Raw genomic sequence first — 25,993 nt, 5'->3', positions numbered from 1 at the left:
TGAAGGATGAGTAGGAGTTTTCTAGGTAGGGCAGAAATAACAGCATGCTCAAAGGCCAGGACTCCTGAAATACACTGAAACACTCAGAGTGCTCAGATAGGCAGCATGGGAGTGCACAGAGGGTACAAAGGGAGTGTCAGGAGGGGAAGCCACAGAGGTGTCCAAAGCCCAGTGAAATGGTGACTTGAAAGCTAACTAAAGCATCCAGATTTGACCAGGAAGGCAATGGGGAGCCACTGCAGGGTGTCTATCAGGGAAGGGGTTTACATTCATTCCATGAATGTGTATTAATCATCTCTCATATGCCAGGCATTGTCCAGGGATAGGTGGGCAAGACCCACAGGGTCACTGCCCTCCTGGATATTATATTCTAGAGAACAAGAACAAAAGCAATTTACAAACCACATTAAAAATCACTGATATCATTTCAAAAGTGATGAGGGTGTCTAAAGATATTATATTCTAGAGAACAAGAGCAAAAGTGCTCCCTGAAGCCTCTTTTATGGATTTCCCTGAACCTCAGTTTTCCTCCATCTCAGGTTTTGTCCTTCCTACTCCCGGAGCCAGAGCAAGCAATACTCTTTTCATTTGTTTACAAAGTGGGGTAGCCACTAAGAGTCCTTTTTAGGAAAGGATTCCATCACTATGAAAAATTTCAAAAAAACTTGAAAACCTTGCAGTGCCTGGATTTTTATTTTTAGGAATTTTTCTTTGGTGAATATGTGAGCTCATTTTTGTCCTCTCCCAAAGGGATGTGAGAGTCCCTACCTCCCTCATGAGCTCCCTGCGCCTCTTCCCCTCACCCTAGCTCCTCTCAAGGGACAAGGAAGCACCATTCCTGGTGATATTTCCAAGAATAAAGAAGCTGGACTCTGGAGAGATGAATGTCTCAGGTTTCCAGACAGGAAAGAGCAAGAAAGAGAGTGGGGTAGGGGAGACCACAGGATCCGGGGTGTGTGTGTGTGACAGGCGTACCATGTGTGGGTGTGTACAGGTGAGTGTGAATATGGACATGGTGTGTCTATGTGAGTAGGTGTAGAAGGGTGACGATGAAGGCAGGTGGATGGTCTCTGGGTGTTCCTGTTGCCTCCCTGGGTCTCCCTGTCCTGTAGGGGCCTCCCTGTATTCCTTCTTGGCTTTCCTGCTTCCACGCTGCCCCACTGCAAGGCTAACTCTGTAGCCTCCCTGACTCCTCTTAGGGTCTCCCTATCCCAGACCCAGATCCCCCTGCCCTATGGAGCATGCCTGTCTCACAGATCTCGTGGAGTCTCCCTGCCTACCTCAGGGTCTCCCCACACTCTTTCCAGGGTCTTCCTGTGTGCTACCTCCCTAATCTCATTTCTTTGGGGTCCCCCTGTCTCCCGAAGGCCCCCATCTCCCAGGTCTCCACAATGGGTGAGTCTCCTGTCCCCTGAGGTCTCTCCTGTCCCCTGGGGTCTCCCAGTGGCCCCAACCTCCCATCAGCAGTCTCCCTATTTCCCCTGGGATCTCCTGGTCCCCAGAGCGCTCCCATCCCCCAGGTCTCCACGTTGAGTCTCCCTGCCTTGGGGTCTCCATGGTGGCAGCTACCCTGCTTGACAGCAGCCTCCCCCAGGGGTTACCTGTATGCCGGGCTGGAGTTCGGCGCCGAGTGCTACTGCGGCCACAAGATCCAGGCGACGAACATGAGCGAGGCAGAGTGCGACATGGAGTGCAAGGGCGAGCGAGGCAGCGTGTGCGGCGGCGCCAACCGCCTCTCTGTCTACCGGCTGCAGCTGGCCCAGGAGTCGGCCCGCAGGTGTACGTGAGTCTGCCCTGCCCCTCTCTGCTGCTCTTCCCTCGGCTGCAGCCCTTCCCACCAGAGTAAAGAGTCCCACATGTCTGCCCTGTACCCTCCATGGCTCCCCATCACTCCAAGGCCACCACCGTCCTGCCCCAGCCTCGCCTCTCCCAGTCCCTCACAGAACCCTTTGCCCCAGCTCCTTTGAATGGTCCTGCATGCGCTTTTCTCTCCCTCCCACTCTGAGCTGCCTCTGGTTCCAGCTGCATCCCTCATTCTCACCAGTCTTCCTCCTTCTGAAACTGAGTTGGAGCCTGAGCCTCGCCTTCCCATCCTGATTTTCTCAGAGCAGATTGTCTCTAATGATGAAGATGGTGGTAATGACAATAGCAAACACTTTGTCCTTTTCTCCATGCCTCATATAGAATAGCACATCTAATCTTCACAATGACCCTTGACATAGACTATTATTTACTTATTCCCATTTTACAGATGAGGAAACTGAGTCTCAATGTCACAAAGCTTGTAAGCAGCAGAGAATTTAAACCGACTCTGGAGTCCTTGATGCTTTCAAAGACAGAATTCATCCTGGCTTGTTCAAGCTTCTGGTTTGAGTCTTGTTGGAAAATCTCTCTGATTTCCAAACCAACAGAAGGAGGGAGTGAATAAGAGGACAGGAGCTGGCTGCTTGTCTGAGGGCACTGTCCCATCATTGTCCCCTCCTGGGGACTGGGGGGGAATGTTTAATAACAGCTAGTAACTATTTATCAATAATCTGCTGTATGCCAGGCACTGTCCTAAGCCAATTACAGACCTGATTTCATTTACCTTCCCTACAGCCTTTTCAGGTAATTACTGTTGTTCATTACCCCCAACCAGTCCAAGGTCACACAGCCTAATTCCAGATGACCTTAAGACCTATGAGAAGAGTTAATGGGCTTGATAAAAGATGGGGGGTGCTGACCTTTCTGGGGGTTACCCCCCCACACAGTCCAAGGACAGAGGCAGAAATCCACAGCTGCTTCTCTAGCCCTCTGGCCAGTGCTTCCCAGATTTGCATGTGTCTGAGAGTTCCCCTGGGAGATCTTGTTAAAATGCAGATTCCAACTCAGCAGGTCCAGTGAGATGCCGCATTTCTAAAGAGCTCCCAGGTGATGCCAGGATGCTGGTCCACAGACCACATTTTGAGCCTCTCTGGATCTCGTCCAGAATGTAGTCCTGCCCACCCAGATAGCTTTAGCAGAAAGATAACAGCTAGTCTGTTTGCAGAGAAGGGCCTCTTCTATGTGAATTTCATCATTTATAGAAACTCATTGTTTGTTTGCTTGAAAATGTGTTCAGTGTTTCAAATCCCAAATACATATATGTGTGTGTATATATATATATATACACATATATGTGTATATATATATATACACACACACATATATGTGTATATATATACACACACATATATGTGTATATATATATACACACACACATATATATATTTTGAGACAGAGCCTCACACTGTTGCCCAGGCTGGAATGCAGTGGTGTCATCTCAGCTCATTGCAACCCCTGCATCCTGGGTTCAAGCAATTCTCCTGCCTCAGCCTCCCAAGTAGCTGGGATTACAGTTTCCCGCCACCACGCCTGGCTAATTTTTTTTGTATTTTTAGTAGAGACAGAGTTTCACTGTGTTGGCCAGGCTGGTCTCAAACTCCTGACCTCGTGATCCACCCACCTCAGGCTCCCAAAGTGCTGAAATTACAGGCATATGCCACCACATCCAGCCTCAAATCCCATATTTTTGAAGCTCCATTCAAGCTTTGCTGTGCAATAGGGTCAAGCATGCGGTCAATTTGCAAACTGGCTGGTTTTTCCAAATGAACTGCAACTTCCACCTCCCCATAGTCACCTCAGTTCAGGTATGAAGGCCTAGGAGGGCAGAGGGCAGAGGACAGAGGTAGCATGTGAAATCCAGGCCAGAGAATGTCCACAGAGTGGCTTTCTGGTTTGGCTGCTAATATTATGAGTTTTTAACTTAGTGGCAGATTTATCACCTTTACAGCTGCTCGCCTTTATGTCAATATTTATGTCATTTTGATAGCAACATTTGGACCATCTGAAGAGATGACCTGAAAGTCAGGGATATTTAGAGGGAAAGCTGCTGCCAGTAACACATCCTAGTGGATGAAGCTGAGATAGGTAACAAGAATTGGACTGTGTATGTCATTAGCCAGACACTAGCCAGACCTCCTTTTGGTTAACGTTCAGGTTGGCTGAATAACCTGGACACACTCTCTCTCAATATCTCTTTCTCTCCTCTCTCCCCTCTCCTTCTCCCCACCTCTCTCTTCCTCTTTCTCTCCCCCACCTTCCTCCCTCTCTCTTCCTCTGTCTCTCCACCCCCATTTCTCTCTCTCTCTCTCACACACACACACACACATTCAGACACACACACACACACACACACACACACACTGCTGTGATCACCTTGTATTATATAAAACACTTTCATTGACCATGGGTGAGCTGGGGGGCTGCTGGCAGGAACGCTGCTGCACCCCTCACCTGCCCCCTTCTGTGTGGCACAATTATTTGGGTGGTGCTTTGTACCATCTGAGAATAGCATTTTTGTATTATGTCCAAGAGGAAGAAACACACTTATTTCTACTGAGAGTGGAGTCCTGGATTCTCTAAAGTCCATCACCGTTGTTCCAAATCATCACTGTATAAGGTTTGAAGCTTGAGCACCTTCAGCTGGAGACCCTAAAAGAAAATCTAAGCCTTATTAACCTCGAGGCTACTAAGGCTGAGACTTAGAAGGGAGGCAGCTTGGACAAGAAGAGAGATGGCTGACAGTGTTTCAAATCCAGTTGGCAACATGGTATACAAAGAGAGTGCAGGGACCATTCATTGAACCAAAACACTTGATGAGCTCCTCTGTGGATGAGGTATAGAGAGGCTCAGTGGTCCGTAAAGCACAGTGCCTGAACTCAAGGAGCTTTCCATCTCATGGGGCAACAGACCTGATACTAATGAAAATGGTTCAACCATGAGTTAAAACGATAATTTTGTGCAGACCCAATACAAGTAGGATTGGTTGAACCAGAGACCCAGAGGGCTGTTGGGGCTCTGTGTTCAAGAGCCAAGGGAGCAACTTTTGAGCTGAATCTCATTCTAAGAGGATTCCAGGTGAAAGGGACAGCCATGTGTTCTAATTCATGATCAAAAGTCCAGAGTCAGCAAAGGTCATGTGTTGAATGCTATGTTGGAAGCACCTTTCTCACTGATGTCTGCATTTTACATTTGTAGAAACTGTGGCTCAGAGAATAGAAATGGCTAAATTGAACAGCACTGGGGGAGGCTCCCTAAAGGAGGGGGCAGCTCAATAAAGGAGGGGACATTTGACGAGAGCCTTGAAAGGTTGTTGCCTGGCGGAGAAGAGGAGGATACCCAGACTCAAGACAAATCACCAAGCAGTGGGAGAGGAATTAGGCAAATAAAAGAGTGCACAAAAGCCTGGTGCCTATTGCAGGAAATGACTGGCAAGCATGGTTTTTCCAAGGCTACTGTGCCTCTTAGGGACTGAGCATGGGCTTGAACCCAGGTCTGTGAATCCCAGTTAGGATACCCGCTTGCTACAGTGTTGTAGACACCCTGACCCCGGAATTTGGTTCAGAACACCATCTTCTCTCTTTTAGGGGAACTCCTTGGCTCCAGCTCATCTCCTCCCTTCCCTGACCCCTGATCCCTCCTTCCACCTTGTTTCCAGACTCTATGCAATGTGAAATCTGCAATGTCTTTGCTCTGACTCAGTGGCGCCTTCGATTGCCTAGGATTATGCCTAGAATTTGCTTTGTACACAGAGAAGTCAGAAAGGGATGCCTTCCAAGTCACTGGCACACAACTCTGGCATGTATTACATCAGGCAAGAGAAATGAGTGAACCCTCCAGCAAACAGCTATGGCAGAAACCAGATTTCATTTGTAGAGTCATTAGTTGGTATTAACACTGTGTCCTAATTGTGTTTTCCTAAGCAGTGGCACAGAAGGCTTAATGATTGGAGAGATCTAAAGGAAGCTTGTTATCTCCCAAGGACCATTCTGGTGGGGCATCTGCCTCGCACAGGGTGCCAGCCTACGTGTTTCTGAGGTGAGGTGATGGAATGCTCCCATAATAGTGAGCGCATTAAAAGGTTAGCAGAGCAAATGTCTGCAGGCACCCTGCTATTCTGCCTTGACACAGACTCTCAGGCACGTGGACTCTTTGCCCTTGTTACAAAAGAACTGAGAAATGGACTTCTTTCTTGGTCAGATTACATTTTTCACAGTAGTTTGCTAAATGTGTCGGCAAGTGTAGCTCTCCTCCCAGGGGTAGAGACCTGCTGGTGATTTGAGAACATTATGGCTTTATGGGATGTTGCAAGAAATTTCATTTGCCTGAAAGATTCTTGCAGGATTTGGATTGCAAAGTTCATCAGAGCGGGGCTCTTTAGTGCCGAGGGTGGCTGTCCATGGTGCTGACCACTGCACTGCCTAAAACCCCAATGATGGCAAACCAGCCTCTCCCAGGGATCTGTACTTTTTTCCTTTTGTTTTTTCCTTCCTAGTTTAGTGAAGACATTATGAAGCTTACACTATCACTGAAAAAAATAGATACCTTATTTATGGTTCGCAATTTACATGGTGGTTTTCGTGTACTGTTGTTAATTCTGGCAATTTTTTGTCTCTCAAAAACTTTTGTAACTCAAAAGTTAGGAGAATTTTGTGCAGTGCTTTGCTTTATGTTCACTGATACTCCATTCCAACTACTTTTACTGAGGGGAACCCTCAGATGATTAGGGGACAGTCACATTTGCTGGAATGGACCACGTCTAGTTCCTTCTTTGCTAGACCTGGAGGCTTCTTCTACCTCCCTTTGCTGTAGGTCTGGGAGCCCTGAATTTCGTAATTCATACGGGACCCCATGAGCTCTTCTCTGTAGGGCCAAGGGAATGATAGAAAATATTTCTTCTTCTGCATCATGATGGGAGAGAATTGGTTTGCTCTTCTCCCCTAAGCAAAATCTAGGTCATTGGGCAGGAAAATATTGGGAGCAATGCAGGTTTTGGAATCAGGCATAAAGCTTCTATCCCAACTCTGTCACTTGATGGCTGTATTGACTTTGGCCAAGCCACTCGTTCTTTCTAGGCGTCTGGTGCTTCATCTATAAAATGAAAACCATCCCAATCTTTCACAATTTCTGTGGCCACCGAGTGAGGTAAAGACTAGAAAGCACCTAGCACAGTGCCTGTTACAGAGTAGCTTTTTCCTAATGGAAACTCCCCAATTCACTCTGAGAAGCACCCAATTCAAGCGATTTGAATTTCCAACAGCCCACAGGAGCCTTTGGTAATGTCTAAAAATAGCTGGCTTGAATTCTCTTTGGACAGTTAGGCTCTTAGTGTAATTCGATCTCTCTCTGATTATAGGTAGCTAGGTAGCCATTAACAGCTTCCAGCTCACTGCCTTTCCTCCTCACCAGCATCTTTAATGCAGTGGAGCTTGGCCTAATTACCCAGGGGGTGGTGGCTTCTTTCAAACCGAGGAGAACTCTTCCACGGCTGCCTCTAAGCTGATGCCTGGTGACATTTACCTCATTTTTGTGAAGCTCCAGAACAAAGAGATGATAGGACTTCAGAGACACTTGCAGCTGGTTCCGGGCTGTTCGTCGTCTGCCCCCAGCAAAGGGAGTTGATGAACAGTTGCTCTGCTTGCTTCTTGCTAGTAAAAAGCCCAAGCTGCTGAGGTCATGTACCATCCCAGCTAGCCTGGCAATGCAGAGCTGACATTGTCAGAATGTGGGACATGGGCTTTTGCAATCCTTGGACTCCCACTGTGGGGCCTGAGAGGATTTCTGGAAAATTCAGGTAGCTGGCATGGGAGTCTATGGAGCCCAACTTGTTAAAATTGGGCAGACCTTCTTCGGGACAGTAGAGATGGGAAACTAGGATGTGATGTCAAACAAGATTGGGGTCAAATCCCAGCTCTGCTGCCTACCAGCTGTGTGACCTGGAAAAGTAATTGAATCTTGCTAAGTTTCAGGGTCTCTGCCTATAAAATAGGATAATAATATTGTTCACCTCATAGGTTGTTATGAGGATTAACTGAGATATAATACACACAACATACTTAGCACTAATGACATAGAGTAAACAGCTGTTATTGCTGCCATCATTGTTATTATTTAGAAAGGGTTGATCATTAGGAAGATGCCATCCAGGGCTACTGCTGTTGTCATTCATGACTCCGGGGAGTACCATTCACATATACTATGAGCTGTGAAAAGCAGTGGCCCTGAAATCTGTGAAGGATTTTCCTTGTAATTAAAAGTGCTCAAAGATCCAAGATGTTTTAAGTTGGGTTCCCCCGATACAGGGATGTGAACCTTGGCTACATGGAAAGTGTTGCCAAGATGCACCCACAGGGGACTAGAAAGGTTAGATGGGGAAGAAAGCTAATACAGGGTCCCTGACAAAGCAGGTCTCTAGTGAGGACAACGGAAGCTTAACCCCACTGGAGAGCTCTGGGGGATGGTATTGAACAAATCTCAGACGTGTTCCACCTGAGGAGCAGAAAGTTGCTATATTTTTTTTTTCCTCCAACTGTCATCCATCATTGGCTGAGGGTGGCTCCTGGGGAAATTAACTCCCTGGCAGGCCCAGCCTGTCCCTCACAGGCCCTAAGGCAGAGTGATGGTCACTATCAGCCAATAATGGAATGGCAAATGCCAAGAGCAGGCATATTAATGGACCACTGACAGCAAACAGTGCATGGGATCTAGCCACCTTCCACATATTATGGGCAAGTGATGAAAGGAAGAGGAAGTGTCATGGTTTGAGTACTTGTTATACCTCAGACACTGTTGTAAATGCCGTCGCATAGACTTTCGCCCCAGCTGTGCAGGGTGGATACGACAATCCTCATGTACAGATGAGAAAAACTGAGGTTCAGCAAAGTGAAGACGCCTGCCCAATGGCACACAGCTAAGTAAGCAGCTGACCCAGGTCTGTCTGCCTTAAAGCCAAGGCCCTCTCCTCGGGACACCAGAGCCTTTTGCAAACAAGAAAGCATCTTTTCACTGCTATGGAAATCCAGAATTCTTTATACCACAGGACAGTGTCAGGGAAGCCAAGGGATTCCCTAGCCACTTCCCTTTCATTTGCAGACATAAGAGATGAAAGAGCCTCTCACCCACTGAAGGGGAGGGCCAGGTGACCCATATTACAGATGCAGGAAATGAGGGAAGTGGGGAGATTAAATGTCTTGGCTACCATGTGTATTCTGTGTCCAGATCATCAAGACAGTGGAGAGCCACCTGCAGAGAGAGATGGCCTCCAGAGAGCTCCCCAGGTCCCTGGGTGTCGAGCTAAATCCTTCCCTTCCTGGCTTGGAAGGCTCTCCAACCTTTCTGCCAGACATCAGGAAGCCCTCTGTGACTTCACACAGTTTCCTCACAAAGTAGAATAGGCCAGACTTCAGGAATGCCTGCCACCCAGGAGATTAGCTGTTCCTGGAACTGACTTCCCAAACTGTTATCCCCCTCACCGCACCCCCAGAACACATCTTGCCCAAAGAGGTGCACAGCAGTAGCTTCTAATCCATCTCGGGCCCTTTAAGTCCTCTAAAAATTTTACCTTACTTGGTATTCAGAGCATTCAGTTTAGCCCTCCTCTCTAAGCTGGGAGAGTCAGGGACTCATTAGCAGGTGCTTAAATGTCAAAGGGAGGCCAGTCTCTGCAGAGCTGGATCTACAAAGACTTCCTTCCTCTTCCTACTCTGGCCTCCTAATATCTAGGCCGGCTGGAAGAAATCACATGGAGAAATGCCAGCCTAGGGATTCCACATGGCTCTCCCCTTCTTTTCAGTCTAAGGACAGCTGGCAAGGAGACAGACCTTTGACTGCCCCCTCTGTAGTACCTGCAGCTCACAAAGTTTATCCATGCCCATCTCTGAATGACCCGCCCAATATTTATGCCCCCATTTTAGAGATGAGAACATTGAGGCTCTGAAATGAGAGGGAACTTGCCCATGGTCAAAGACAAGGAAGGGCAGAAGTGCCAGTGGGTGCCATGTGAAGGAGAGTTCCCCATTTTACAGCTGAAGGTGCTGAGTTCCAGAGAGGAGAAACAGAGTCGGGATTAGAACTCGTGTTTCCTAGTCGCTGAGTCTTCTGTTCCTCAGCCAAGATGGCTCATCCCGAGCCTGTCAGTCCAGGGAAATGCCATGGCTCTCTGGTGTGGTGCCAGGATGGAAGGCCTCTCCTGGGGCTCTGGGCCAGGGTGGGTCCCCTGAGGCTCATCTGGAGATGCATGTCAATGTGACCCATCAGTGGACTGAGCCCAAAAGATGGGTGCCCAGCTTGGGGGCAGGGGAGAGGGCAGAGTGCTTGGCCAAGGAAGCCTAGAGGAAGTTGCATGTGTGCCACCCACAGGCCCTGAGTGATGCCCCAGTTCCTTCAATTATTTGGGGCCATGCTCTTAGAGGATGCAAGGGTGACTTCTGAGGGTGAAGGATCCCAAAGACCACCCTGGGCTTGCTTCAGCTTTCACATGCCCACAGTCAGACATGCACACTACCATACAGAGATGACTTGTATATGAGGTCCACTGTGATGCAAACAACCGGGACAGACACCAGCAGTATCCCTGGCTGTGGGCACCAGGTGCAAGGGTCCCCAGTGCTCTTGGCATCCTGAGAAAAGACTCCACCTGGGCTGGACCCCATCAGAGGGACCTACCCATCAAGTTATTCTCTCTTCTTATGGTGCATTTCCCCTTGCACGGGGGAAATAAGTATTTTTATCTGAACCTAGGTGCCAGCTGTTGGGGGGATGGTCGGGAAATGTCAAACCCCTGGTGGCATTGAGCTGGGCTCATGAAGGACTGGCTGAAGCCCAGCCTCATCCTCTACTAGAAGAGGAGCCCTCTTCTCAGCCAGCTGGTTGCCGGGCAACCCAGAGAGAGCCCGTGGGGTTATTGTCTCCACATGCACAAACACCTTATGGTAAGACTTGCCCTCCTAGAGGTTGATTTGATGCACAGCCACACAAGTTATCTACAGAAGCGCAAAGTCAAATGCACAGGGCCAGAGACTCATATGTTCCCCCATAGACAGACCCACTATGTGCAGATGAGCACGGTCCGCAGGATCACATTTGCATTCTCAGAGGTCGGCATCCACATGCCCAGACAGGGGGATCTGCACTCACACTGGCATGAGCACAGTCACACATACACATGGGATGCACACATCACCACTCACACCCTTTCATACACAGATGTGCACTGTGTGCAAAGCAACAGACACACATTCGGTGTCACGTCCCACTGCCCAAACAATCTCAGTGCAGCCAGACCCACAACTGCCCTCACACAGCCTCTCCTGCCCCCATTAATGCGCGCACACACACACGTGCACAAACACCACTCACTTCTTCAGACACGACTGCGTCTTCTCAACACACTGCTGTGTTGGGGGCCTCAGACCCCACCAGGGTAGTGGAACAGGACTCAAGAAAGGACCCACATTAGAGGATAAGAGCTGGTGGGCTTGGGATCCCTCCAAGGGTACCCAGGACTGCCCCAGCCCTAAAGGGGCCTCCGTTGGCCCCAACCCCCAAAATACTGTCTGTAGCAACCCTCCAAGCTCTAGGATTTCATGATGGTCCCTCAAATAGGATCCTGGTGGGGAAGAGGCAGGTTAACAATTTGAAGTTGGTTCTAGAGACCCAGGGTCAAGATCTGGACATTTGAGGATGCTTAAAGAATAATCAGACTCCAGTGTCAGGCGACCTCAGAGTGACAGCCTTGACTTTCTGAATGATTTGTGGTGAAAAGCAGAGTGGACATGAAGGGTGGGAGAGAGAAAATCAATGTCCCACTGTTGTGAAATGCTAAAGCCAGGGGTGGCTTTTTAAAAAGGGACAGCCCAGGACTGTACAGACTTGGAGTTCAGACATTCCTAGATGGAATCCAGATACTGCCACTTGTCAGCTGTGTGGCCTTGGGCAAGTCACTTCCCCTCTGCACCTGTTTTCTCTTCTTTATAATGGAGAGAATGAGATATTCCTGCTAAGGGTTAGGAGGGTTCCATCGGATAAGATATATCAAGCGTTTACACAATGCCTGGCACTTGATAAATATCAAAGATGTCAGACTAACTCTTGCAAGCTGGGTGACCTGTATCAAGCAGTTTCAGTCCTCTGAGACTTGAGTTTCCTCATCTGTAAAAATGGGAAGCCCCACAGGACCAGGGTGAATGGGAGAGTTCAATGAGACCACGTGTGTGAACAGCTCAGCCTACTTCCCATCATATACCACACAATCAGTACATGGTAGCAATAATGATCACAACAATATTATGATTGTTTTTAAAGACAAGGTCCCACTCTGTCAACCAGGCTGGAGTGCAGGGGCATGATCATGGCTCATTGCAGCCTCGCCTGCCTGGGTTCAAGCAATTCTTCCATATCAGCCTCCTGAGTAGCTGGGACTACAGGCGTGCGCCACCACACATAGCTAATTAAAAATATATATATATATATTTGTAGAGATAGGGTCTTGCTATGTTGCTCAGTCCGTCTCAAATTCCTGGGCTCAAGGGATCCTCCTGCCTTGGCCTCCTAAAGTGTTGGGATTAGAGGTGTGAGTCATTGCACCCTGCCAATACTATATTAATATAAGCATCTATTCATAATAGTATCATTATTATTGGAAGAAGCACAGGCTTTGGAGACAGAGAAACTGGCTTCGATCTCACTGTGTTGTTTGTCAGCTCTGTAACACTGGAAGCCAGCGAGCCTCCCTCAGCCTCCTCAGTTTTCTTATCTGTGAGATGGAGGTACTCATAGCATCTATCACCTATGGCTGCTATACAGACTGAATGGACCCAGAGTTCCCAGCATGGAGCCTGGCATCAGCAGGAACTCAGTAAATTCAAGTGGAGTGGAAAGAGAGAGGGAAAGCCAGCATCTCATTGCCCAATGACCTGAGTAAGCATCCGGCTAACTGAGTTTTCTGGTTAAGTGAGGGTTCATCCACAGTGCTTGGGACTTCCCGTCTCATTGCCGTAAATCTTTAGCTCAAATGCCCACTTCCCCAGCGGGTGTGGTGATTCACACCTGTAATCCCAGCACTTTGGGAGGCTGAGACAAGCAGATCACTTGAGGTCAGGAGTTCCAGCCAGCCTGGCCAACATGGTGAAACCCCATCTCTACTAAAAATACAAAAATTGAGCTGGGTGTGGTGGCGCACATCTTTAATCCCAGCTACTCAGGAGGATGAGGCAGGAAAATCACTTGAACCCAGGAGGCGCAGGTTGCAGGGAGCCGAGATCCCACCACTGCACTCCATCCTCTGGGTGACCTTACAGGGCATCCCTCTCAGCACCCCAGGCCACAAGATGGAAGACTGTCCAGTGTTTCTCTACGGGGCACTAGTGGCATGTGGATGTGGCACGTGCTCATTTAGGAGGTGAAGGGTTGTCCTGTACAGAACAGGCATGCACATTTCTGGCCCCAGCCTTTCAAGTGCCAGTGGCCTCAAATCACTGGAGCCATCAAAGGTGTTCCCACACCTCTTTGAATGTTCTCAGGGTAGTAGGCATGAGAGTTACTGCATAGTTTAACCCAGTCCTCATTTATATTTGGGGAAACTGAGGCCTGGAGGGACCACGCAGCAGATCAGCAGCATCCTGACACTATCACCACTACCACTGCCACCTGTCTCACCAGGATAAAGCCAGAGACCCAGAAAGCTAAGACAGCAGGAGTCTGGGGGATGCCTTGGAAATTCGTCATTTAACCAAATTCCTAATGTCCTCTTAGTTTTCTTGGCTTGTCACTGCAATGAGCAACTTCAGGCTATCAGGCGCCATGTGGTAGAAAGAATCACTAGGGTGTCTTTGATGGCTAAAATATAAAATTATCATTCATAAACACCCTTCCCCCACCCTTCTACTCAGGGAGTTATTCCATATCCTCTTCTCTGCACATAAATATAAATATATATGTGTATGCTAAAAAGTGCTTTTACACTCTAGATAGACCCAGACACCGCTACAGAGAGAGACATATGGTTTTTACAACTTGCTTTGCTTTTTTCCAAGGGCTAACACTTTGCTTCTGAGATGAGCCTCAGTAAGTTTTTGCAAACGATGGGTCCTTAGATTTGTCTTGTAACCTCTTCTCTCAAAGCCCTGTTTCTCTCATCTGTAAAATGAGAGTTTACAATGAACGTTGAAGGATTTTCAAGAAGGTGACATGAGCTGACGTTTCTGAAGTGCTCAGCAGAGCAGATGACACATAATAGGGATTCAATAAATGGGGTCTGTTCTTGTGCTGATGGTTTTGATCACACCGTGTTAACAATGCCCTTTGTTATATGTGGATGGCTATGCTTCTGGAAGGGTATATACAACTCAGAATTTGAGAAATAACACAATTTTAAATGTGTATCACCAGACTTTCAAAAGATTTAACAGTGGCCACTTAAAATTTTTTTTACTAGAGATGGAGGTCTCACTATGTTGGCCAGGTTGGTTTTCAACACCTGGCCTCAAGCAATCCTCCTGCCTTGGCTTCACTTTTTTTGTCTTTATTACATAAAAATACATATTCATTGTAGAAAAAAGTTAGAAAAGAGTTTTACAAAGAGATGGAAATAAAAATTACCTATATTCCTATTTGATTAGTCAGAGTTCTCTAGGGAAACAGAACCAACAGGATTAAAACCAATAGGATATGTGGATAGATATATTAAGATATTTATTTTAAGGAAATTGGCTCACGCAATTGTGGGAGCTGGCAAGTCCGAAATTCATATGGCAGGCCAGCAGACTGGAAACTCAGGCAGCAGTTAATGCTGCGATCTTGAGATGGAATTCCTTCTTCTCCAGGAAGCCTTAGGTTTGCTTTTAAGGCCCTCAACTGATTGCATGAGGCTCACCCACATTATCAAGGGTCATTTCCTCTACTTAAGGTCAACTGATGGTAGGTGTCAATCACATACATAAAATACCTTCATAGCAACATCTAGACCAATGTTTCGCCGAACAACTGGGCACCATGGCCTAGCTAAGTTGACACATAAAATTTATCCTTCACACCTACTGTCCAGGGACATCACAGTTATTAACATGTTGGTATATGTCTCTCTAGAGATTAATTTTTTACAAAATTGATATTTTATAACCTGTAGAATTTTACATTCTCAGTTTTTATTTAACTTTATATCTTAAACGCATATTCATCTGGCTAAAATAACCTTTAACACCATTCCTTTCAATGGAATTCCACTTTCAATAGAATTCCATTGTGTGAATAGAATTCCACTTTCAATGGAATTCCATTGTGTGTTGTCATTTCAGACATTATTGGCCTAATTATCTCATTGCTAGACACCTAGGTTGTTTCTACTCCTTCACTTGTTAATTTTTAAAATGCTGCAATGAACATCCTTATTGATAAATCTTTGCGCACATCTGTAGTGGATGCTATAGGCACCCACCCAAGTCCCCTTTCCTGTGGTGACTGTTGGTGGCGATCAATGGCTCACAACTGCCCCCTTCTCTGAAAAATAGCTTTGGGCCCAACAGGAGCAAGCAGCCCCTCCCAGGAAGTTATGCCCCACCCTGGAGGACAGCCCACAGCCAAAAACTGACTGACATTAGAGGCTAGGATAGACAATGCCAAGGCAAGCCAGCCCCCTTTCCTTAAGGGGGTGCCAACTCTGTAGTGCAATTTCTCATCCAGAGCCCCCTCCTGATCCCTGCCGTGAGACCAGGATGGAGGTGGCACCCAGCTGAGATCACATCCTCACTTAGCTCTGTCTGGTCCTGCCTCTCACTTTCTTTCTCTGAGAGCACACCTTCAATGAAACATTTGTCTCAGGCTCTGCTTCAGTAGCCCCAACCTAAGACAACATCTCTGAATATTTTCTTAAGGGATGACTTCTACTGAAGATTTGACAATGGGTTCCAAATTTTTTATTGTGTAGCTGCACTATTTCTGGGTTAAATTTTCTTAAAGAGATTGCCTCTGACATGTCAGTCCCTTGCAGCTTGTCAGTGCCCAATACTGGGTAGGTACAGACTTCTGAGGCCCAAGACTTTTCCCCTAAAGCCCAGGGCAATGAGAGGGAGAGGAGAACCCTGCTAGTAGTGAGTAAGGACAGGACAGCCCCAGACTCCTTGCTTCGCTCAGTCCTCAAACACTCAGCCCTGATGAGATCACAAAAATCCTCCGTGTACTTGATCATTTCCGTGAATGGGGCATTGCCATGGTTGGGAATGAGGAAGTGAGGCATGGGAATCTGACAAAGAAAGGGGGATAGCATGGCCCAGGAAGAATCTCATCTCAGCGACCTGGGTTGTTGACAAAGGGGCCAGGGTTGAGGAGAACATTCTTTGATGTATCGAGCTCATTGACTATGAACAGACATGTTCAAGAACAGAAAGCATGGCCACTCTTTCCATCTCTGCTTTGGCTTGCTCTGTGACCTTGGGCAAGACTCTTGCCTTCTCTGAGCTTTCTTCAGAAGGTGGTTTTCCCAACCAGATCTGACTCCTTGTATATCTGACTAGTCCTCTTCTCTCTGGCTCTTCAGATGGAAGTGCAGTGTTCCGGGGCTGCTTCCGCAGGCCTGACAACCTTTCCCTGGCCTTGCCCGTGACAGCTGCCATGCTGAACATGTCTGTGGACAAATGCGTGGACTTCTGCACTGAGAAGGTAAGCACAAGGTGGGCCCCATGGAACTCAGTGGGAGGGAACCGTGCAGTAGCGCTGAAGGAACCACATGCTTGGCTGGAGAAGCAACAGCTCAATCGGGATAGATGTAGTCGTTGACTGGGATCTATGACATGGGAGAGGGATGTGACCATTTCACATGGATCTAAGGGGCTGGAGCTACACAGAATAGATTTTCCTGCCTTTGAGGAAGTGAGTTTTAACATTGATGAATACTTAGGAATGACGGTTATTAGTCCATTTTCATACTGCTATGAAGAAATATCCCAGATTGGGTAATTCATTTGAAAAAAAGAGATTTAATGGACTCACAGTTTCACATGGCTGAGGAGGCCTCTCAATCATGGTGGAAGGCAAAGGAAAAGCAAAGGTACGTCTTACATGGCAGCAGGCAAGAGAGCGTGTGTACAAGAACTGCCCTTTTTAAAGACGTCAGATCTCATGAGACTTATTCACTGTCATGAGAACAGCATGGGAAAAACCCACCCCCATGATTCAGTTACCTCCCACCAGGTCCTTCCCATGACACATGGGGATTGTGGGAGCTACAATTCAAAATGAGATTTGGGTGGGGACACAGAAAAACCATATCGGGGGTGACATTTGAACTGGGCCTAGAAGCATGAAAAAATTACCAGGTAAAGGTAAGGACAGTCCCACCTGGGGACACAGGGAATTCCCCACTGGTGGAGGTGTGCGAGCAGAGGCCAGGCAGCAGTGTCATCCAGAGCTTTGGGCACTGGATAGCACTTGAGTTGGATGATCTTTCTTCGGCCTAAGGAGCTAGATGTCTGACTGTTTATGTTTCCTCCCTAGCCAGGCTGTGAACTCCCGGAGGGTAGGGGCTCTGCCTTGTACATTTTGTGCCCCTCTTCAATACCCCCAGCACAGAACTGGGCACATAACTGGCACTTAGCGATGTCCAAGGAGCTCCAGCTTTTTCTCAAAATGAGCTAATTACTCAAGTGTCCAGAGGAGAACCATCCCTCCTCCACCACAAAAAGATGGTTGGGCATTTCATTCATTCTAGAGAGTAGTTGAGGGTAGAGAGGTATAAATGCTTAAACACTGAGATGAAGCTTTCTCCTGCAGGACTTGAAAGAGAACTGAAAAAGAAATCCCTTTCTCACGGTCATGCAATACACCACAGTAAATGCCCCCTTGGTGTGATGGTGATATGGGACCCATGCTTTGGGAAAAGCTGTCTGAGTCTGTTCTCAGACTCAGTGGCTCTGAGTCACACAGATCCACTGGCTAGTGGATCCAGCCACACAGGTGTGACCCTGGTTTGCTACCAGATTAGTCCTGGACTGGCTACCAGGGAGAAGTAGGGGTGGTGGGTCCAGTTTAGAAGCAAATTGGGCAAAAGACAGACCCTTGCCCACCAGATCTCAGGTCCATCCTGCCTCCACTTAGCTGTTTGATAGAACAAATAAAGCAATCAGAAGCACATCTCCCAACAAAGACTCTGAGTACACAGAGGTATCAGGATCTCCTTTGGCTTAAAAGAGCAAATTCAGAAAGCTTTTCCCAAAGCATGGCTCCTATATCACCATCAAGCCAAATCTGCAAATGTTTAATAAGACACTACTGTATGTCAGGACTCCTGCTTAGTGCTGGGGATGCAAAGTAACAAGATACAATCTCTATCCTCAAGGATGCAGGCATTCGCTAGACATCTGCATTGTGGCACCTCCTGGGTGCTCAGACTACACCCTGAGTCCTGGATGCCCCCATCTGCTCTGAGTCATCCTTTTTGGCTATTTCTCTCATTGAGCTTCTAATGCATGAAGCATTTCTCTGGAGTCTAAAAGGCTGGAGCATCACGGCAGTGGCTGCTTGCTGAGAACATCCTCCATGCAGCCCTCTGCACCATGGATCACACGGTTTACTTCTCAGGCCAAGTCTATGAGTTGGACATTTTCAGTCCCATTTCACAAATGAGAAAACCAAGATTCAGAGAGGTGAAGTCATTTGCTTAAGCTCTCAGCACAAGCAAGTGGCAGACCTGGAGTTCACACTGGGGACTGACTCCAAATTCAAGCTCTTAAACTTCTGAGCCACCCTGGCGACCCCACCAGAGAGGCTTCCCAGAGCCATTCAAGAGGGACCAGGCTACCTCAAATCACCAAGCATTTCTTAAGGGCTTGCTGTGCTCCTAAGAGGCATTCTAGAAGATGGGAGGTGACATTTATGAGATTAAAGGAGGCTTGGCTATCATTTGGTCCAGCTCTCTCCCCTTAGCAGGAATCCCTCCACCCACATGGCATTCCCTCACTTCCAGAGGGCCCTGGGGAAACCTACAGATTCCCTGGAATTGGGGGGACAAACAGGCATGTGGCAGTGAGATTATGGGGCAAACTAGCGTAGCAAAGTGTCAGACTGTACACAGGACTGGAGAGAAGCGAGGGTGTGTATGTGTGAACAAGAAGTCCCCTTGCAAACCTCCCTCTTCCTGTTTTCTCTGATCTCCTTAGGGGGCAAAGGAGAGAAACTAAGGGGATCAAGTGTACAGGGATACAGAGCTGCTTGTGTCGTGATAGAGGGTCTGAAGTTTAGGGTGTCAGAGGAGGCTCCAGGATTCTCATTATTTAGAAAATGTTATCAGTCATGGCCCAAGCTGACCCTCCAGTATATCAGCACTTCTGCGCTTCAGCTAGGCGCCGCAGTTCCTATTGAATATCTTTTAGGAAAGAAACCAAAGCTACCATGGCAAAGCTGGCTGGATCCAGCCACACAGGTGTGACCCTGGTTTGCTACCATATTGATTATTCCTGGGCCGGCTACCAGAAAGAACTAGAAGTGGTGGGTCCAGTTTAGAAGTAAATTGGGCAGAAGACAAACCCTTGCCCGCCAGATCTCAGGTCCATCTTGCCCCCACTTAGCTGTTCAATAGAACAAATAAAGCAATCAGAAGCAGCTCTCCCAACAAAGACTCTGGGAACACAGGGGTATCAGTATCTCCTTTGGCTTAAAAGAGCAGACTCAGACAGCTTTTCCCAAAGCATGGGTCTCATATCACCGTCTCGTCAAGGGGGCATTTACTGTGGTGTACTGCATGACCATGAGAAAGGGATTTCTTTTTCAGTTCTCTTTCCAGGAGAAAGCTTCGTTTCAGTATTTCAGCGTCAACATCTCTCACCGTTAACTACTCTCTATGCAGGAAACATGGAGCCAGCCCCAGGCTCACAGTCTTGGTTGGCCAGAGTGCCTAGGTAGTTGTTTTGTTCATCACTTGTTTTGTTTCTATATTATGTGCATTTACACTATGGAGATGTATGGAAGTGCTACTTGTCCACAAGTACTATTAGTGGTAGCAATACAAAGTATCCTTTGAAATTTAAGTTTCAAAAAGTGAATCGACTTAAAGGAAACAAATAAGTAAACAGTAGTACAGTAGGTGCACAGATAGGGCAAAATCATAAAAGCAGGGTTTGTGGATGGAATTTGGGGACCTTCAAGTTGAGGGAGACTGACAGAGAAGGCAGTGGTTGGAATGCAAATCCTGTTCTCCATTTGGAGTCTGAAGCTGTCCAGGGATTTAGCAACTCTCTTCCTCTTCTTCTCCCACTCCATCCCCAGGAGTACCCGCTGGCAGCTCTTGCAGGCACCGCCTGCCACTGTGGGTTTCCCACCACCCGATTCCCACTCCATGACAGAGAGGATGAGCAGCTCTGTGCCCAGAAGTGCAGCGCGGAGGAGTTTGAGAGCTGCGGGACTCCTAGTTACTTCATTGTGTATCAGACACAAGTCCAAGGTGAGCTAGGCCCTTCCCCGGTGGACCCCAGATGCACTCCCAATGGCTTCCCTCCCAGACTTGTCGCTGCCAGTCCATCCCACACAGCCTGCAGCAAGGAGAAAACTATGCAAGCCAGAGGGCAGGGCTGATGAACTCCACCAGGCTTAGAGTTCCTGGATGGGCAACAGAAGGAGTTCCCAGGATGAGAAGCGTTCTGATGACCCATCTCTATCCCTCATCTCCAAGGACCCTTGGTGGCTCCTGTAGTGAGACTGAATGAGAAAAGAGACTGAGTCTCCCACTGGCTGCAAAACAGATTCACCGCGTTATCCTGGACAAGTCATTTCCCCTTTCTGGGCCTCAGTTTTTCCGTCTGTAAAATGAAGCTGTAGACTGTTGGCCTCCAATGTTCCTTCCAATTCTAAGATTTTGTCATTTTATCTATAAGTTCTTCCTTCTTCTCTTTCCCTGTCTCACTCATCCTTTCCACTTCTAGTCTTCTTCCTTTGCTAGTGGAATCCACACTCACTGTTATCTCCTCTTCTGTCCCTTGGGCCTACCAGACATGATGATAATGATGGTGATGATGATGATGATGACGATGATGATGATGATGATGATTATTATGATGATGGTGATGACAATGATGATAATGATGGTGATGATGATGATGATGATGACAATGATGATAATGATGATGATGGTGATGATGATGATAATGATGGTGATGATTATGATGATGGTGATGATGATAATGGTGATGATAGTGATAAGAGTGATGCTGATAGTGCTGATGATAGTGATGATGAAAGTGATGATGATGATGATGGTGATGAGGAGGAAGAGGAGGAGGCAGCAACACTTGGAGTTTCTTGAGGTCTTACTCTGTGCCAGACTCAGTGTTGCATCCTTCATATACATGTTTTCATTGAATCCCCTCAACTCTCTATGAGTTGGGAACAGTAATTATGCCCTCTTTACTGTGGGGTGGGGGAGGGGCTTGAGACTCAGAACAGTTGAGGAACTTACCTTAAGTCATACTGTTTGTAAACTTTCCCAATAAAACCCTTTTCTCCTGACCAAGGTATCATGAAGGGAGGGTGGCACTTGGGTGGGGATTGGGGGGCATCCCTTGCTAGGACACTCAGCCCAAAGGAAGCCCCTGAAGGATCACCTCAATGTCTGAATATATTGACCATCTACTATGTACCAGTCCTTATGCCAAGCCTCATCTTATTTAGTGATGTGAAGTCCACAGTAAACCTATGATCAGGGCAGTATCATCCCCACTTTACAGATGACAGAACTAAAATTCAGAGAGATTGGGAACTGGCCACAGTTATACATCTACAAAACAATTTGTTTTCAGGAGTCTGACTCCAAAGCCCCTGCTAGAAACCTTTGCCCATGCTCCAGTGACACTCCCCAGAGTCTGGAGAGCCAAGAAAACACCACTGGGCTAGACCTCCTCCTTCTCATTTCCCAGTCACCAAGCTGCCATATGTGGTAGAGCAGGCTGAGCATTGCACTGGCACAGCCAACAGAAAAAGTGGTGCCTAAAAGCCAGCCACATGTTGTGTGCCCTGGATGGCAGAACATCTGTCCAGAGGAAGGAGTGGGCACCTTTTTCTGATTTGCACAAAAATGCTGTGCGAGCTAGTGGCAGCCCCACCAATAGCCTGTCCCTGTTTGACTGATGGGGTAGCAGTGGCGATCAACTGTGGCTGTTTCTATGGTAGCTCAAGTCCTTCTGAGAGCCTAGTGAGCATGTGGCTCTTGGCCCTATTTACAATCCGATGGGGAAGGATGGGTCTTTGTTAGCTTTCGGGGAAGTGCTGGTTAGTCTGTGCAGAGCTGTGCTGCCTTAGCCTGCAGGGGAAAGTCATACACAGATTAATTACCCTGTGATCATGAATGGCTTTGAGGTGGCCAGAACAGACACTGGAGCCTTTTCAACAGCAGATAACAATTCCCTAACTGATGAGTTTGCTCATTCCCAGTGCCCTACCCCCAGGCCATTACTAGGGCTTCCATTTTTCCATGTCACTCTTGCAGTTTCTACACACTGGGGAGGTTTGACAGTTTTTTTTTTTGTTTTTTGTTTTTGTTTTGTTTTGTTTTTTTTTTGAGACGGAGTCTTGCTCTGTCGCCCAGGCTGGAGTGCAGTGGCGCAATCTCGGCTCACTGCAAGCTCCGCCTCCCGGGTTCACGCCATTCTCCTGCCTCAGCCTCTCCGAGTAGCTGGGACTACAGGCGCCCGCCACCACGCCCGGCTAATTTTTTTGTATTTTTTAGTAGAGACGGGGTTTCACTGTGGTCTCGATCTCCTGACCTCGTGATCCGCCCGCCTCGGCCTCCCAAAGTGCTGGGATTACAAGCGTGAGCCACCACGCCCGGCCTGGTTTGACAGTTATGTAGCTCATCAGCCTGCCAAGAGCCTGGCCCACCAGGGCTGCCATTTATTGAGCACCTACTGTGTGCTAAGCCCTGATGCCCCTTATGGGATAATTATTGAACACTTGCTCTGGGCCAGGCTCTGTCAAATCTTTTACCTGCCTTAAATCATCTAATCATCCAAACAGTCCAGTTGCATAAGCACTGTTATTACCATTTTACAAATGAGGTAACTTGGCACAGGGAGGCTGAGTAACTTGGCCAAAGTCAAATAGCTCAGACATGGCAGTGTAGGGATGCAGACCCAGGCAATCTAGGTCCCAAGACTGCACTCTCAAACTTAGCTTCTCAAAATACATTGTGAAAAATTCGCACTCATTATCCCACATAATTGTGTAAGGTTTATTAGCCCTGTTTTATAGGTGAGGAAACTGAGGCTTAGTGAGGGGAAAGCCTTGTTCTGTGTCACACAGGTAGGTCATGACAGTTCTGGATGGAAACCCAGGTCGGTCTGATTCCAAAACTGTGTATAATACTGCGTCCAACAGCTGCTTAATGTATGGGGCTTAGGAACCAAATCAACTTTCTTTATAGCACTGAAAACCACAACTTTTACCTTGGGGTTGGCCTTGGCCTCTCAGGAAGTATTCGAATAGAAAATTCTGTTTTGGGGGGAAATTAAGGCACCTGCTCTGCCCCACCCAACCTATCAACCCAACATTTTATTCTGGAAAAAAAAAAAAAAAAAGTCAAACCTCCAGAAAACTCGGAAGAATTATGCAGTGAACACATATATACTCATTCCATAGAATTTTGTGACATACGTTAACTTTTGCTGTATTTACTTTATTGTCCATCTCTCCATTTCTCCATCCCTCAATCCTTCCTAATTTTTGGTGCATTTCAAAGCAAGTTGCAAGCATCATTGTACTTCAGGATGTTGTCATTGGTTATAATTCAATATTAGCTTTTCTGAAGTAACATTTCCATAGAGTGGAATGCACATATTTTAAGTGTACTAGTTAATGCCAACTGGGTAATCCACTCCACTATCAAAATATAAAACATAACCATATTCTAGAAAGTCCCTGTATCTGAGCTCCTTTTTGCAGTATATTCCAGTGAAAACCATTCCCTGAAGCTTACTTGGCTTCGACACAGATGTCCCTTGGTCTATTTTCTCCTAAATCTGATCATCTCAGAACAAAAATTAAACAGGCAGGAGAAGAGAGCTGAACCTCCAGCTAGCAGCAACAATACCAGGAACCACAATCGATTCTGTGGGCACTTCCAGCATGTTTGTCTTACTCTAAACTGCATTCATTCATGAATTTCATTCTCCTAAACAACCTCAGGCTGTCATCACTGCTTAATAGTCCCATTTTATAAGTGAGCAAACTGAGGCTCAGATAGATCATTTTTTTCCTATGTCACCCAACAAGTAAGTGGAATAATTGGAATTTAAACTAGGACTTCACATTTCTCCTTCAGAGGGCTTTTGTGTGAAATCAATGAGGCTCACAGTAAGACTTCAATAAATAGCAGCTAATGCAGAACAGGAAAGACCCTGGTAAAATCTTGGGAAGGAATTACCTATAGGAGGGCAGAGTGATCTGCCCTCATGCCCGAGTAATCATGGGAGGTGAGCTTGTCTCTTGAATTGAGCATAGGGCAGTCACTGAGGACCTTGTCCATAACTGGTTCAAGGCAGTGAACAGGGAGGAGGCCGAGTGCAAGGGCCAAGGAGTAGATAGAAGGCAGGAAACATGAAGGAATGTGGACAACTCTGCTGGCAATGTGGCAGTGATGGGGTGAAGGGGAGCTGGTGGTCGCTGGAAAGGGCTCTTTCTAAATGATGGAGCTATTTGTTCCTGTTTGAGTGCTAATGTGATTGAGCCAGCTGAGACAGAAAAAATATTGGGGTTTGGAAGGAGTAAGGAGCTTGGAGAAGAAGGAGGGAATGGAGTCCACACACATGAGTAGGGGATGGGTGGCTTCCCCAGAAGGGGGAGAGATGGAGATGAGGGGCCATGGGAGGTGAGGGAGGTTTGCCTGCCTTCCCTTGGATGGTAAATAAGGGTGGAGCTCATCTGCCCCGGGCAGAAGAAGGCAGCACTGAGACCTGGGGCCTCCAGGCCTGGATCTGGGATTCTCTCATCTTCTTTTCTGCTCCAGCACCCCCTGCTCTGAGCCTTCCCTCAGCTGCCTTTGCAACTGAGGGAACCAAAAGAAAATCTTGTGCTTTCTTAGCCCCCTCTGGGGTTGCAGTGGGAGGTGCTGGGGCTTGCATTTTCTGTTAACTCTGATGGTAATGGCATTCTGCGGGCTCTGAAAAGCCAGAGAATCAAAAACATCCAAATGGTACTCACCACCTCCCAACCCATTTTACAGATGAGGAAACTGAGGGCTAGAGAAAAATGATACCTATGCCTTTTGAGCATTTTAGACTATTAACATATTACATGCTTTGTTTCATTCAATCCTTCTAAGAGCCCTACAAAATAGATATTATTGTTATCCACCCAGTCACCATTCTACCCATTCATGCATCCATCCAAGAAGCAGTTATTAAGTACCTGCTGTATACCAGATATTGCGGAAACTTTTGGTGAATCAGCAAAACACAATACGGGCAGGGTTTCTGACCACACGACTAATTGCATGAATAATTATCTGAATTGCAATTGTGATCAACAATATGAAGGAGATGGATGTAGTAATGCACTAATGATAGCCCAGGGAGTCAGGAAAAGAGGAGAGAGAGGAAGGGAGGAAGGAAAGAGGGAAGGAAGAAGGAAGGAAGGACAGACGGAAAGATAGTGAGACCCATTCAACTGAGAGCTGACGAACAAAAAGCAAAGGCAGGTAGGAGGCAATGGAGAGGGAACAGTATGCATGAAGGTGCTATGTCAGGACACAGCAAAGCACAGGAGAGGAAGTACAGAGAGACCAGTTGGCTGGCGTGTGGTGGAGTGGATTAGAATGAGCCTGTGAGTTTGCAAAGGCCAACCATGTGGGCTCGGAGGCCAAGATAAGAACCCTGGACTGCATCCTATGCTCAAAAGGCATAGGTATTATTTTTCTCTAGCCCTCAGTTTTCTCATCTGTAAAATGGGTTGGGAGGTGGTGAGTACCATTTGGATATTCCTGATTCTCTGGCTTTTCAGAGCCCTCAAAATACAAGAATAACAAAAAATACATGATGGAAGCCATTGACGGTTTCAATCTGAAGGAAAAGGGTAGAGGTGAATGGGAAAGACTTGCTCTGCTGTGGGGAAACTGGGGCTGGAGAGAAGATTCACCCTCCTAGCTGACTTCTATTGGATCCCT

The 25,993-nt window shown here is 47.2% G+C and overlaps 1 protein-coding gene across 3 annotated transcripts in view; it reads left to right on the top strand.

Annotated features, from left to right (window-relative positions):
- WSCD2 (WSC domain containing 2) overlaps nt 1–25,993 on the top strand; it is a 124,426-nt gene that overhangs the window by 80,354 nt on the left and 18,079 nt on the right. For 2 of the 3 annotated variants that reach the window (XM_032168787.2, XM_032168788.2), the window contains exons 4-6: nt 1,595–1,779; nt 16,391–16,512; nt 20,113–20,287. In XM_032168787.2, the coding sequence (XP_032024678.1) occupies nt 1,595–1,779; nt 16,391–16,512; nt 20,113–20,287 (482 nt within the window). The remainder of the gene's footprint in view (nt 1–1,594; nt 1,780–16,390; nt 16,513–20,112; nt 20,288–25,993) is intronic. The other variant, XM_032168789.2, reaches the window with a different exon arrangement.

Source organism: Hylobates moloch, unplaced genomic scaffold, assembly GCF_009828535.3.
Source record: "Hylobates moloch isolate HMO894 unplaced genomic scaffold, HMol_V3 SCAFFOLD_12, whole genome shotgun sequence".
Lineage (NCBI taxonomy): Eukaryota > Metazoa > Chordata > Mammalia > Primates > Hylobatidae > Hylobates > Hylobates moloch.
Note: the sequence above shows the minus strand (reverse complement) of the source record. Positions and strands in the feature narration are given on the sequence as shown.